The 12,659-nt window shown below is 38.8% G+C and overlaps 1 protein-coding gene across 2 annotated transcripts; it reads left to right on the top strand.

Annotated features, from left to right (window-relative positions):
* The first annotated feature begins 78 nt into the window (after positions 1-78).
* top1b (DNA topoisomerase Ib) lies at positions 79-12,101 on the top strand. Of its 2 annotated transcripts, none has more exons than XM_014017244.1 (21): positions 79-234; positions 529-568; positions 3,800-3,896; positions 4,211-4,331; positions 4,553-4,608; positions 4,736-4,840; positions 4,919-5,009; positions 5,098-5,183; positions 5,275-5,390; positions 5,459-5,580; positions 5,659-5,781; positions 5,855-6,042; positions 6,871-7,015; positions 7,104-7,247; positions 7,424-7,609; positions 8,081-8,149; positions 8,278-8,392; positions 8,539-8,666; positions 8,823-8,917; positions 9,465-9,614; positions 10,947-12,101. In XM_014017244.1, exons 1-21 carry the CDS (start codon positions 202-204, stop codon positions 11,047-11,049), a joined length of 2,313 nt encoding a protein of 770 aa, XP_013872698.1. In that variant the 5' UTR covers positions 79-201; the 3' UTR covers positions 11,050-12,101. The 2 variants fall into 2 exon arrangements, with proteins under 2 accessions (XP_013872698.1, XP_013872706.1); XM_014017252.1 differs by having other exon boundaries at positions 110-234; positions 529-553.
* The last annotated feature ends 558 nt before the right edge of the window (positions 12,102-12,659 follow it).

Genomic DNA, 12,659 nt, shown 5'->3' with positions numbered 1-12,659 from the left:
TTGTAATTCTGTCTACCACTGTATTCTGTGTTGATGGGACCGTGCTGAGCGTATTTCCTAGGAGTGCGCATGCGCAGTTGGTAAACATCGGGACTCCATTCCAGGCTGTCATTAGGTTTCCCTGAACCTCGCATCCCGATCAGTCGTCTACTGTGAGAACTTTACCTGCTGTAAAAAATATTTTATGATAATAAGCAAATCATGAATGGAGAAAATGGACGCGGAGACTCCCAGGTACTTGTTGGTTGGCATGTTTTTGATAGTTTCTAACAATTCTTTTAAAACCTGATTAAAAACGCACGAATAATAAACCACCAGGACATGAAATAACTGCAAAGAATTATGTTTCATGACTCTGAGAACTAAGTATTTTATTGCTTTTCTAGACCACTCTATGGTTATGATGGGTGTTTACTGTTTTAGTAAAACATCGTCTTCAAAAGATGTTTTAGTTGAAACTTGAACAACCGAAGCTTACCGGCATTTTAAAAATTGAATTATTAAATAAAAATTTCTCGCAATTTTCAGGTCAGCTGCGGCACTAAAGGAAGTGGTAGGTCCTCCGAAGGTGATTCTTATTCATGCTGACAGATTTTAGCCGACATTGCTTGTACCTGTCTACTGTTAGTTTTTAAAGGACAGAAATGGCGTCCCAGAGACTAAGTCCCTTCTCCTCCACTCTCTTGCGGCTATTGTTCAAAAAGAGGGGCTGTAATGCACATTTGTCACCCTCGGTTTTTGCAGTTAATGGGGTTTTCTGATAGAGCCTGGCTTCCTGTTCGTTTTGCATGCCTCAGTGTGTTGATATGAATGCGCTCATGTGATCAATTTTGGAGCCGAAAGTGGTGGAATTGGGGCTGAGGACTTAGTCTCTGCGCCATTTTCTTTTTCTGTGCAGCATCCAGGGCGCCGCTCTGTGAGCCAGCTGTCCGCCGTGATATGGAGGCTGAGCTGGGGGCTGAGAGAATCTCTCTGCCCGTACACCCCCCTGCCTCCATTTCCCTATAAGATCCATTTATCCACGCATGGCTTTAAAACTTCAAMACACACACACAAAGTTACACCTCATTACTGAGCTTCTATGTCTTGTGCTGTCATTTATACTTTTAATTCAATTATAACCTCCACCCCCCTTTTTATAAAAGAAAAGTTTAGAACACCTTTTCCTTTTGATGTCCTAATGCATAATTTCTTGACAAACATAAATAACTGTATATGCTTTATAATTCTATATTGAATACTTATAACYAATTTTCCACAATTATATAGGCAGTAGTTGAGTTTGCATTATTGATTTTCAATAAATGCCACCAAAATCATACTGATCCAATACTGATACACTGTGCAAACCCAGAAGAAAAAAAAAAAGAAGAAAAAAAGTTGTGTATTTCAAATCACCACTTCCTAAAGAATACAAGACATCTGGGTAATTTATTAATTTTAAACCAATTAGAAGACACAGTCAAACAAAATATGTGAAAACATAAAACAATAAAAACATAAACAACAACAAAAAACTAGGTAAAATTATAAAACCATTAAAATAAATTATTGTTTGATTATCAAGAACTACTACACAAATGAAAACTTGAGTCTGGATTTATATTACATGAACATAATGGCATCAATGCACTGAACACAGATTGAGCATGCAGTGCTTACACATTCCCTCCTGAMATGACTGAAGTATCAAAGTATCAATATTTTGATTTTTGATCAAATTTAGATTTATTGATCCACACAYAGCTAGTTTGCATATTTGAGGTGTTTCACACAGTGTTTTATTTGTTTTAACATGTAAAGCTGCAAATAAATGTCAATAACAGCTTTAATTTTAGAATAAGCGTGATGTTTGGTGCTTTGAATATGTTGCTCACCACATTGTAAATTAAAAGCTGTTTAAACCGTGCAAAGTCAAGTGAGTACTGTCTATATAATTGTGGAAAACATGTTGTAATATAAGCAGTGAACTTAAAAAAATTATAAAGCATACACACGCTAAATATAACCACTCATCATGTAGGTAGGTCTTTTAAGGAACTCAAACTCACTGTCTAGTGCAAAATAAAGCTATTGTTAAGCCTATCAAGTTGGCATCATCTTATATCATTTTATTTTATAGCATTCCAGCTTTACTTATTACACCCAGGTCCAGTCAGGTTTGATTTGGTCCAAGTTTTGCTTAAACTGGATCAATCACTGGGTCAAAGATGAGCTGAATATCTGGGTAAACCTACAAAGCATATTAGCCAACAGCTTTAGCCCAGTGATTGTTTTAGGGTGTATTTAGGCCTACATTCTGATGTTGTTAACTACCATATCTTTGCCAATATTTTGTAAAAAAAAAAAACACCTTATTTCAAGTACTCACAATGGAGTAGTTTATAATTTGTGTGCAAACTGCACTTTTTCATCCTCAGCAATTTTTTTTAACGTGTTAAAACATTGAACTTTTTAGAAAGAAGTCACTGTGTGGCTAAAATACAGACACCACTAACAGGCTAACAAACTATTGCAAACTGATTGATAGTTTGTTTTTCTTTTCTTTGTAATTTTAGCAGTGTTGTATGAAGTACCACAAAGTGATAYTTGAGTAAAAGTACAAGTATCTTACCAAAAAAATCACTTTGGTAAAAGTTAAAGTCTCCTTTAGGAATATTACTAGAGTAAAAGTACAAGTATTTTACCAAAAATACTTTGGTAAAAGTTAAAGTCTCCTTTAGGAATATTACTTGAGTAAAAGTCTTAAAGTGTCTGATATTTATTGAACTTAAGTATTAAAAGTAAAAGTATTGATTTAAAATGAGCAGTTAGATTTTACATAATGACATTTATTAGGAGGTGACCTCCCCCCCAAAAAATGCAGAAATGACTGTTGTATTAAAATAATTAATTTATGTTAAATTTAGGATGCACTAGTCTAGCTGTTTCAGTTTATTTATATATATATCAAGGCTGCCCAAACATTTTCYCCAAAATAAAAATCTATCTGAGGGCTGCGGCCAAATGTAATAATATACTGTAATTCATGAAATACAAATACTTCTTAAGTACAGTCCTTTTATTTTAATGATTATGTCCTGCTGGAGTGTGACATGATTTGTTTGTGTTCAAACTACGGTATCAGAATTTTATATACTCCTCATTCAACCACAATTAAATTCACTCTATCTAGGAGGCACAGTTTATATGGATAATGTTTATTTTTTTACAATTACAATCTGGAATGAAAACAAGTAATGAAATAAAAGTAACGACTTTCTACTTCTTGCCTTTTTAAAAAATCTAAGGAGTAGAAAGTACAGATAATTGGGTTAAAATGTAAGAAGTAGAAGTAAAAAGTAGGCTGAAAAATAATTACTCAAGTAAAATGCAGATACAGATAAATTCTACTTAAGGACAGTACAGAAGTATTTGTTAGTTACTTTATAACTCTGAATTTAAGTATCAGCCGAAAACATTTTATTCACATACTTGCATAAAATTGGATGAAAAAGAACCTGCTGAAATAGTCTGTCTGTTTGCTTGTGTTTTGTTGCTTGTTTCATTCCTTTGCATTGTGAAAATGTTCTGAGAATTTGTCTTCGTGTACCTGTTTTGCAGCGCTGACAACTTTTTTCTTTTTTTTTTTTTTTTGTCTTCCTGCATGTCAAACCCTTTTAATGTTTGCATCATACCGTATACAAGGGAATCATCACCCACTGGTAGTCTTAACATATTGTTAGACGAGCCATGTTGTGTATTATATTGTGTTRTTTTTTTAATGCTGTTGTACAGATTAAGCTCTATTGTGTTGCAGACTCTCACAAACATAAAGACAAGCACAAAGAAAAGGAACACAGACACAAAGATCACAAGAAAGACAAAGAAAGAGATAAAATAAAGCACAGCAACAGGTAGGATAATGCTTTTCTCTTGCTGTTTGGCGAACAATAAGACGGCACTCGAATCTGTGTTTATTTTTTAAAATCTGTTTTCTTATCGCTTAAGTTTTACGTGTCCTCGTACCAACATTAAAATGAAGAAAATGAAAACTGAAACGGTGGTAGGCTGCAGTTAATTAACGGAGATATACTTCTTTTTTGGCTGTGGTCTATGGTGCTGCCTTTACATGTTAAAAATGATGGTGGTTGTGTGTCAGCAACATCCTCGGTGTCTATCTGCTTCTTTTGATCCTTTGCATTTGACCCTTGTGACTTGTGACCCTCAGCGAACAGAAGGAGCACTCTGAGAAGAAACACAGAGACAAAGAGAAGCTGAAGCACAGCGATGGCAGCTCAGACAAGCACCGAGAGAAACACAAAGACAAAGAGAAGAGGAAGGAGGACAGGGTTCGTTCATCAGCATTTTTTTCCAGTATTACTTGTTTTGACTTATCAGCATCACACTTATTATCTTCCAATAGCTTTAGGAGATTTTCCTCATTAGAAAACAAAATGTAACACTGCCTAAAGAGCCAGATGGCCCGTTTTGTTTTACATCCGCTCTAAAAATACGAAAGCTGTTGACATGCAGTTCAATAATCTGCTGTGATTTCCTTTATTTTAAACAGAATCAAACGTCTCATTCAGACAAGCATAAAAAGGAGAAGGAAAATGGATATGTGAGGTACGCAGTAACACACTGATGAAAGCAAAGCAGCGTAGCTCAGTCACATGAGATTTACTGCAAATGGAGCCGTCTCCTAACTAGTAGTAAATTATTTGTTTTACTAATAATCCAATGTGTGACTCAGAGAGAAAAGTCCTGCTGCCATCAAGAGCGAGCCCGAAGACGACAACAGCTTCTATCCATCTCCGAAGCACAACAAAACCTCCAAACGAGAGTGTGATGATGAAGAGTAGGTATTTTCACTGACGTTTGATCATTTGAATTTGAACACCGGGGCTTCAACATTCAACATTTCAACTGTCGACAGGTTTGAATACAAGCCGAAAAAAGTCAAAGTGGAACATGACAAAAAGGCCAAGAAGAGGAAACACGAGTACGAAGAAGATGAGGAGGATGAGGTACATTTAAGTTTTTGTTCATTTTTCACTTCTTGTGACCTTGGATTTCAGCATATAAATAGGTTTTGGTGTTTTAACTGTGTTTAAGGACGTCAAGCACAAAAAGAAGACAAAAGACAAAAAATCATCAGAGGGAAAGAAAGCTAAAAAAGAGGAAGAAGAGAAATGGAAATGGTAAAATAATCTTCGTAGCGTTGCACTTCAGCAACAGTTAGTTAAAACCTTAACTTTCTTTTCTCCAATGGGTTGTGTTTGTGGTTACAAGGTGGGAGGAGGAGCGATCCACCGATGGCTCCAAATGGCGTTTTCTTGAGCATAAAGGTCCAGTGTTYGCTCCTTCCTATGAACCCATGCCTGACAAAGTCAAATTTTACTACGACGGTAAGCTTATCTTCACGTRAGTACTGATTAATTCTTTTTCAAGCCAAGACTCCAATCTGTATTTTCAGGTAAGCCTATGAAACTCAGTGCTCCAGCAGAGGAAGTAGCCACATTTTTTGCCAAGATGTTGGATCACGAGTACACTACGAAAGACATCTTTAGGAAGAATTTCTTTAAGGACTGGAGAAGGGTGGGTAGAACGGACACGCAAACTAGGATAGTTTCGAGGCTTTAAACTGAAGTGTTGCATAAATCTCTTGTATCTTAGGAAATGACGTCAGAGGAGAAGTCAAAAATCACAGACCTGAATAAGTGTGACTTCGGGGAGATGAATGAGTACTTCAAGGCCCAATCAGAGGCTCGCAAGCAGATGTCAAAGGAGGAGAAGCAAGTAGGTTTTCATTCACCCTGGGAGTCTTTTGAACGTGGTGGAATTAGTCACTCACGGTGTCGTCACACTGCAGAAAATCAAAGAGGAAAACGAGCGGCTCCTACAAGAGTACGGCTTCTGCATCATGGACAACCACAAGGAGAGGATTGGAAACTTCCGCATCGAGCCGCCGGGACTCTTTCGAGGACGAGGTGACCATCCAAAGATGGGGATGCTGAAACGACGCATCAGACCTGAAGACATCATTATTAACTGTAGCAAGTGCGTAATCTCATCCTCATTATTATCTTTGTTTTGTTACAGCTGTGACTTTTTATTATTTCACTTGATTTCTGGGAGGCAGAAAGATGCTGTCATTAAAGTGTGTAGATCCGAGTTGTACCACAAGGTGGCCCCGTCGAACCACTGGAAGCGTCGTTAAGTTGAACAACACGACAATGATTACCTGTAGGAATTATAAGATGAGCGTGAGTCTGTGTGGAAGCTTTCGCAAAAGTTCACATTCAGGAAATTAAATTACATTTATTGTGGTTCTCCATTCATGTTTCTGTGTTCAACATTTTTCTGTTATCTGCTCCTTTCATCTTCTGTCCATCCGGTTGTGATTGCTGGGAGTTATTTATACACTAGTGTTGATTTTATCTGTGCCCTCCCATGCCTGAAGGGTACATGTTAGCTTACTAGAAAGCTAATTTGTTGCAATTGGTTGTCACAAAAAAAGCACAGAATAGAGAGTGCCTGTGGCATGTATAACAACACACACACATACACACACACACTGTTGGCATCGTGTCAAAGGCAGTTTTCCTGTCAGAGTACACTGTATCTGCACAAACAATTACACACCCCAGGAAGGACGTGTTGATCCTCACATATTGAACATAATAGCTCCAATAATGTGTCACAGCTGCAGTGTTTGCAATATAAAGCTAATCCTAAACTGTTTTTTAGGAGGTGAAAGGGTTAACTATCTRGAATAAATCATTTTTGTAACTGTCTGTTATATATTTCAAACTATTATACATCCAACTGAAGTTTCTTTAATGAAAAAGGCCAAAGTCAGTAGTAAAGCAGCCTATTTTCATACAGGGACTCCAAGCACCCTAAACCGCCCCCAGGTACAAAATGGAAGGAGATTCGGCATGACAACAAGGTGACCTGGTTAGCCTCATGGACGGAGAACATCCAGGGCTCCATCAAGTACATCATGTTGAACCCCAGCTCCAGAATCAAGGTCTTCTCTTACCATCAGCCTCCTGTGGCTTTCTGCTACCTGACTGATCCACTGTCCTTTGACTTGAGGTGTGTTTGTGTTTGTGCAGGGGGAGAAAGACTGGCAGAAATACGAAACTGCCCGGCGTTTGAAGAAGTGTGTTGATCGCATTCGCGCTCAGTACAGGGAAGACTGGAAGTCAAAGGAGATGAGGATCAGACAAAGAGCCGTGGCACTCTATTTTATTGACAAGGTGACTAAAACGTCTTAGTTTGATTTTAATATTTGGCTCTAAAAAATGTATTTCAATGAGTAGTTTGGTGCTTCCTTTATTTCAGGGGTACCCTATATCCATAGAACCAACTCTAGATTTTTTTTTTCTGTTTAATTGTCGACAGTAAGTTGAATATCTGATTGGTTTTCTTGCAGCTTGCCTTGAGGGCAGGTAACGAAAAGGAGGAAGGCGAGACAGCAGACACCGTCGGCTGCTGCTCGCTGCGGGTGGAGCACATCAAACTGTACCCCAAGCTGGACGACCAGGAGTACGTGGTGGAGTTCGATTTCTTGGGAAAAGATTCCATCCGCTACTACAACAAGATCCCAGTGGAGAAAAGGGTGAGAAAGTGTAAGAAAAAAGAGAGCAGGGTGAAGGATTAGTGGCAATTACATCAAAAGAGGGAAAAAAATGAGTTGTGGTTTTATTAGGGTGGCTTTTTGTGTGTGTTGGACAGATTGGGATTTCAGTTTTAAGCAGATAAGACCTTTTTACTCTGGAGGATGTTTGCACAGGCAGGTGATCGGATCCAGCTTTCCGTCAGCTCTGCTTTAGAGTTTCCTGCTATTACTGGAGTGTACTCAACAAGACACACACTTGATGCGTAGTTTTTTTTTATTACAAACCCTCAGTTATACTGTACAGTATGTACCACACTGTCTACTTGACAAAATAACCTTATTTTGCTAAAAACACATGACTGTTAACATGTACAGTAAAACTCACTGCTTCTTCTGGCTKACGTGTCATGATCCATTTAAAAACTCAGGTGGAGCCTGAATCTAAGTGTTTTTCTGCTTATTTTTCATTAGGTCTTCAAAAATCTTCAGTTGTTTCTAGAGAACAAACAGAGTGAAGATGACCTCTTCGACCGACTGAACGTAAGAAACACAAAATCATTTTACGTTGACTTTTTTTTAAATATAAACAAAAAGCAAACTGTCTATATTTGTGATGATAGTTCTGTATCACTCGATTTTGTTTCTATCTATACCTCTGTTTCTTTTAGACGTCCATTCTGAATAAGCACCTACAGGAACTGATGGATGGACTGACAGCCAAAGTTTTTCGTACCTACAACGCCTCAATCACCCTTCAGCAGCAGCTCAAGGAACTTTCCTGCTGTGAGTCAAAGCACGTTTAACCAGTGCAGGATCTTACACGCTAACATTTGGAGWGTTTGTAAATACTTCTAATACGTCRTCACAGTACAATTGTACAATTGTAGTCATTTAAAAGTTCCCCTCCTGYGTTGTGTTTGTGTTTCCAGCTGATGACAACATTCCAGCTAAGATCTTGTCATACAACCGAGCCAACAGAGCCGTGGCCATCCTGTGTAACCACCAGAGAGCTCCACCCAAAACATTCGAGAAGTCCATGCAGAATCTTCAGACCAAGGTAAATCTCTGGCTCACAAACTATGTTTGGTTTTGCTGCTCTCAACAAACAGTGATGTTATTTGTTTTCCCCTGTCAACGTTAAAGGCAAAGATATTCCACAGAGATGTTCCTTTGCTTACTCAGCGTCTTGTGGTTGTGATGTTTTTGATTGCAGATCGATGAAAAACAAAATCAACTCTCTGCAGCCAGGAAGCAGCTAAAGGCAGCCAAAGCCGATCACAAGGCTTCACATGATGAAAAGAGCAAAAAGTAAGAACGCCTGAACGCTGTTAACTCTTAATCTGCACCCACTTTGGATGTTATCATCCATTAAATGGACATTATTAGCCATTATCAGTCCCATAGAATGGCTTCAGACTATCAGCTAGTTAGTATGAGGCATAAAGCCACTAAGGTTAATTTTAGAGAAAATAACATGGGCTACGATAAAGTAGACCGGACTCCGGAGGTAGCAGATTGTTGCATTCCAATGTATATGGCACTAGTAACCCACTAGGGGGCACTGTCGGGACAGTCTGAAGCCATTCTATGGGACTGATAACCGCTAATAACGTCCATTTAATGGACTGACAACATCCAAACTGGCCGTAATCTGTATGACCTAACTATTTTTAGGTGTATTTTTGTAAAAGCCAACTGGCTTTGGATATGTACAAATGTGTGAGGAACAAATTAAAGGTGTTACTTGAGTGTAATTCTTTGTTTTGGTTCGTCTCAGCATCGCAGCTTTTATGCTAATCTGAGTCCTTCCAGTCCATTTGAATCTTCATTTCTATGTCTGGTGTGTGGTTTTCAGGGCTGTTGAGCTGAAGCGTAAAGCTGTACAGAGGATAGAAGAGCAGCTGATGAAGCTCCAGGTTCAGGCTACAGACCGAGAGGAGAACAAGCAGATCGCTTTGGGCACCTCCAAGCTCAACTACCTGGACCCCCGCATCTCTGTCGCTTGGTATTTACACCGCACAGCGAAGTGKTTTTTTATTATTATTCTGTTTCGCGCTGACACACTTGTTGCACGGAGGAGCTTGAGCGTGGCAGGGCGTGCGGGGCAGCCGTGGTGAAAAAAAAGAGGCAGGAAATGGCCTTGCATTGTAGGAAAAGGAGCAGTGGGAGCAAAAAAAAAAAAAAAGCTAACGGCTGCACAAGGAGAATAGAGGAAGAAAAGCGTGTGAGCGCGAGGAACAATGGGGTTTGTTTCTGTAAGCAAGGGAGCGTCCCCAAACATCACTCCTTTCACCACATGGGACCGCCAGCGAGGAGCTGTCTGTGTGGCTGAACGCACGGCCCAGCCTCAGAGGAGGGCAACTGCGGCCCCGCCCCACCTAACCGATGCCCCCAAAGCTATTTCTAGAGAACCTCGTCCCGGAGCACAATGGCCGCTGGGATCCTTTTGTGCGTCGCCTGCTTGTTGTGTCAGGGATGGGGTTCCCTCGAACAGGGCGGTGCATGGGAACGTGGCTTACAGTGTGAGAAAGTGAGCACAAGAGATGACGACACAGTAAAGCCTGAGAATCAGCCAGCTGAACCTTACCTTCTGTGAGAAGACATCAGTCCACTTCTCGCTTTAAATAAGTTAAACGTTTCTTTGACACTAACAGGGAAAATAGAACTAACCAGACTAGTTTATCAAAAGGAACTAAAAGGCGACGTAAGCTGCAGATAATAAGTGGCACTTCTTAGAAAAAAACGGTGTTCGTGCATTTACTTGTGTATTTTCTGTTCATGTAATTCTACTGTGTATTTTATATTATATTTAAATTTAACACTTAAGCACAGCTAATGTCTGTATGTACCAGGTTTTTACTGTAAATGTCTTTAATTGTTAGTAGTACCCGAGACCATTCTTGGTCCTGAGACCAGTCTTAAGACCATTTTTTGATGGTGTGGTTTATTGTATTTATAGCATATAATAAATCAGAATTAGATTTTGTTTGAACTGAAAGATTTTATCTCCAGAGCCAAAGTCCTCAAAAAGTATTGTGTTGTTTTCATGTGCAAAAAWATATATATATATTAAAATGATCACTAAAAGTTAAAGAGCATTTATATTTTTCTCTGTAAATCTGTCCACTCAGGTTATTAAATACTGACCAAAAGGTTTATTTTTATTATTATTTGTAATTTTTTTTGGCAAAACGAATTAAAATGGATCAAAATAACTTACAACACAAACACGGTGAAATCTGATTTGACTGTAATTTGGGAGGTTTTGCACTTTCTTTAGACCTCAGTTCTGTCCTCTTTTTCTTGCTGAATCTGTTTCCTTGTCCGCTCTGTCCAGGTGTAAGAAGTGGGGCGTTCCTATTGAGAAGATCTACAATAAGACGCAGAGGGAGAAGTTTGCCTGGGCGATCGACATGGCCGAGAAGGATTACGAGTTTTAAATTCCCCTTTTTACCTTTTTTTTCTACTCGGGCCTTTGATTGTAAGGATGGTTCGTTGCTGATGTCAAACATCGTTCTTTTTTTTTTTTTTCCACTGTGCGCCAACTTGCAAGGCAGTGAAGGAGAAAGCCAAGACCGCACTTAAGCTGTGATCAACAGGTTAATAATCATGCTGTAAATATTGATCGGTCGGGTTCCTGTACAGGAAATAAGGAACTCTTGAACCCTTTCACCAAGGTGCCACGAGGCATCTCTTCTTAGAAACTTTATAATATTTATGTACGTAGCTGCAGCTCCAACAACTAAGAACACATTAAGTATTATGTTGTGTCAGATGAGATGTTCTGAAATCTGTAAGCCATTAATCAGATTTATAGGAAGATCCTTATATTCTCATAGAATAACAAATTAATACGTGTGAGAAACAACATGACAGCGATGATGTGATGGATTTCAGCTGGAGTTGTTTTGATGTGACAGAGTGGTGAGCCTGGCAGACTGATGACAGTGTGATGAATTATTCCGCGGCACTATGCTAACACACGTTAGCACACAGAATGTCATCGTTCTATCCATGCAGTTTGAGTTTGTTGTTTATTTCAGGGATGTACATATTTGTTGTCGTCCACCATTTGTTTTTTTTGTTTTTTTAATCGTGCAATATGCATCCTCAACAAAAAGCTCTTCATTGCTCACATGCAGTGTGTGTGTGTGTGTGTGTGTGTGTGTGCGTGTGTGTTCTCAGTTTTGCAATGAACAGGGTGTAACATTGATCTTGGTTACATGAAATAGCTGATGCATAATGTGTTGTGTGCCAGAGATAAGACTGTTCCCTCTGATGGAGGGCTGTGGATTTTGCCAAAAAAAAAAAAAATCACCTATACTTGTGTGCTGTTTTTGTATTGCCATCGTCCTGCTGTGGATGGGTATTTTAACTTTTCTCATTAATCTTTCTTCTTATTTAATCAATTATGACACAATCTTATTGTCATTTGAAGGCTTGTTTTTTTCCAGCTTTGTAGTTTTCAGAATAAAGCATCGATTTTGCCCTATTTGTCTCGTGTTAGTCTTTTACTTCTTCTGGTTGTTAAAAAAATAGATAATTTTTTTTAATGGGCGCACAGAGACACATTCTTTAGTTAATCAGTAGATCTTTGGCAAATAGGGTCAAAGTCCAAAACTCATTTTCTATACTTTTTTCTACTTTTACCTACCTTTGCCTCTCTATAGGTGGGATTTTAGTAGAAAATGTTTTTTGTATAAAGGGATTAAATTGATAAGAGTTTCTTTCTGAACTTGTGGTTAAGGTTTATGAAATATCTTTGTGTCCTGAAGAAACCGATAGTGAGCGCGCTTGTGCAGGAAGGTGAAGCTCACTGTTTTTCTCCAAGAACTTTCCGGAAATTGATCAAATGTTTTCAAAATAAACGTGTGATTTTGTTTGTGACCATAAAAGTTTAAAATATTCTGAAGACTTTGAACATCAGTTTAAACCAAGGGCGTAATCACCATTTTGAAATTGGGGGACGCGGGGGGTGGCGACACGGGTCCCTGTTTTTCTGCTTCGGTTGAAAAAAAGTGTGTGTGTGTGTGTGTGTGTGTGTGGGGGG

Source organism: Austrofundulus limnaeus, unplaced genomic scaffold (assembly GCF_001266775.1).
Source record: "Austrofundulus limnaeus strain Quisiro unplaced genomic scaffold, Austrofundulus_limnaeus-1.0 Scaffold3, whole genome shotgun sequence".
Taxonomy (NCBI): Eukaryota; Metazoa; Chordata; class Actinopteri; order Cyprinodontiformes; family Rivulidae; genus Austrofundulus; species Austrofundulus limnaeus.
The sequence above is the reverse complement of the archived record's forward strand: the minus strand, read 5'-3'. Positions and strand labels throughout refer to the sequence as shown.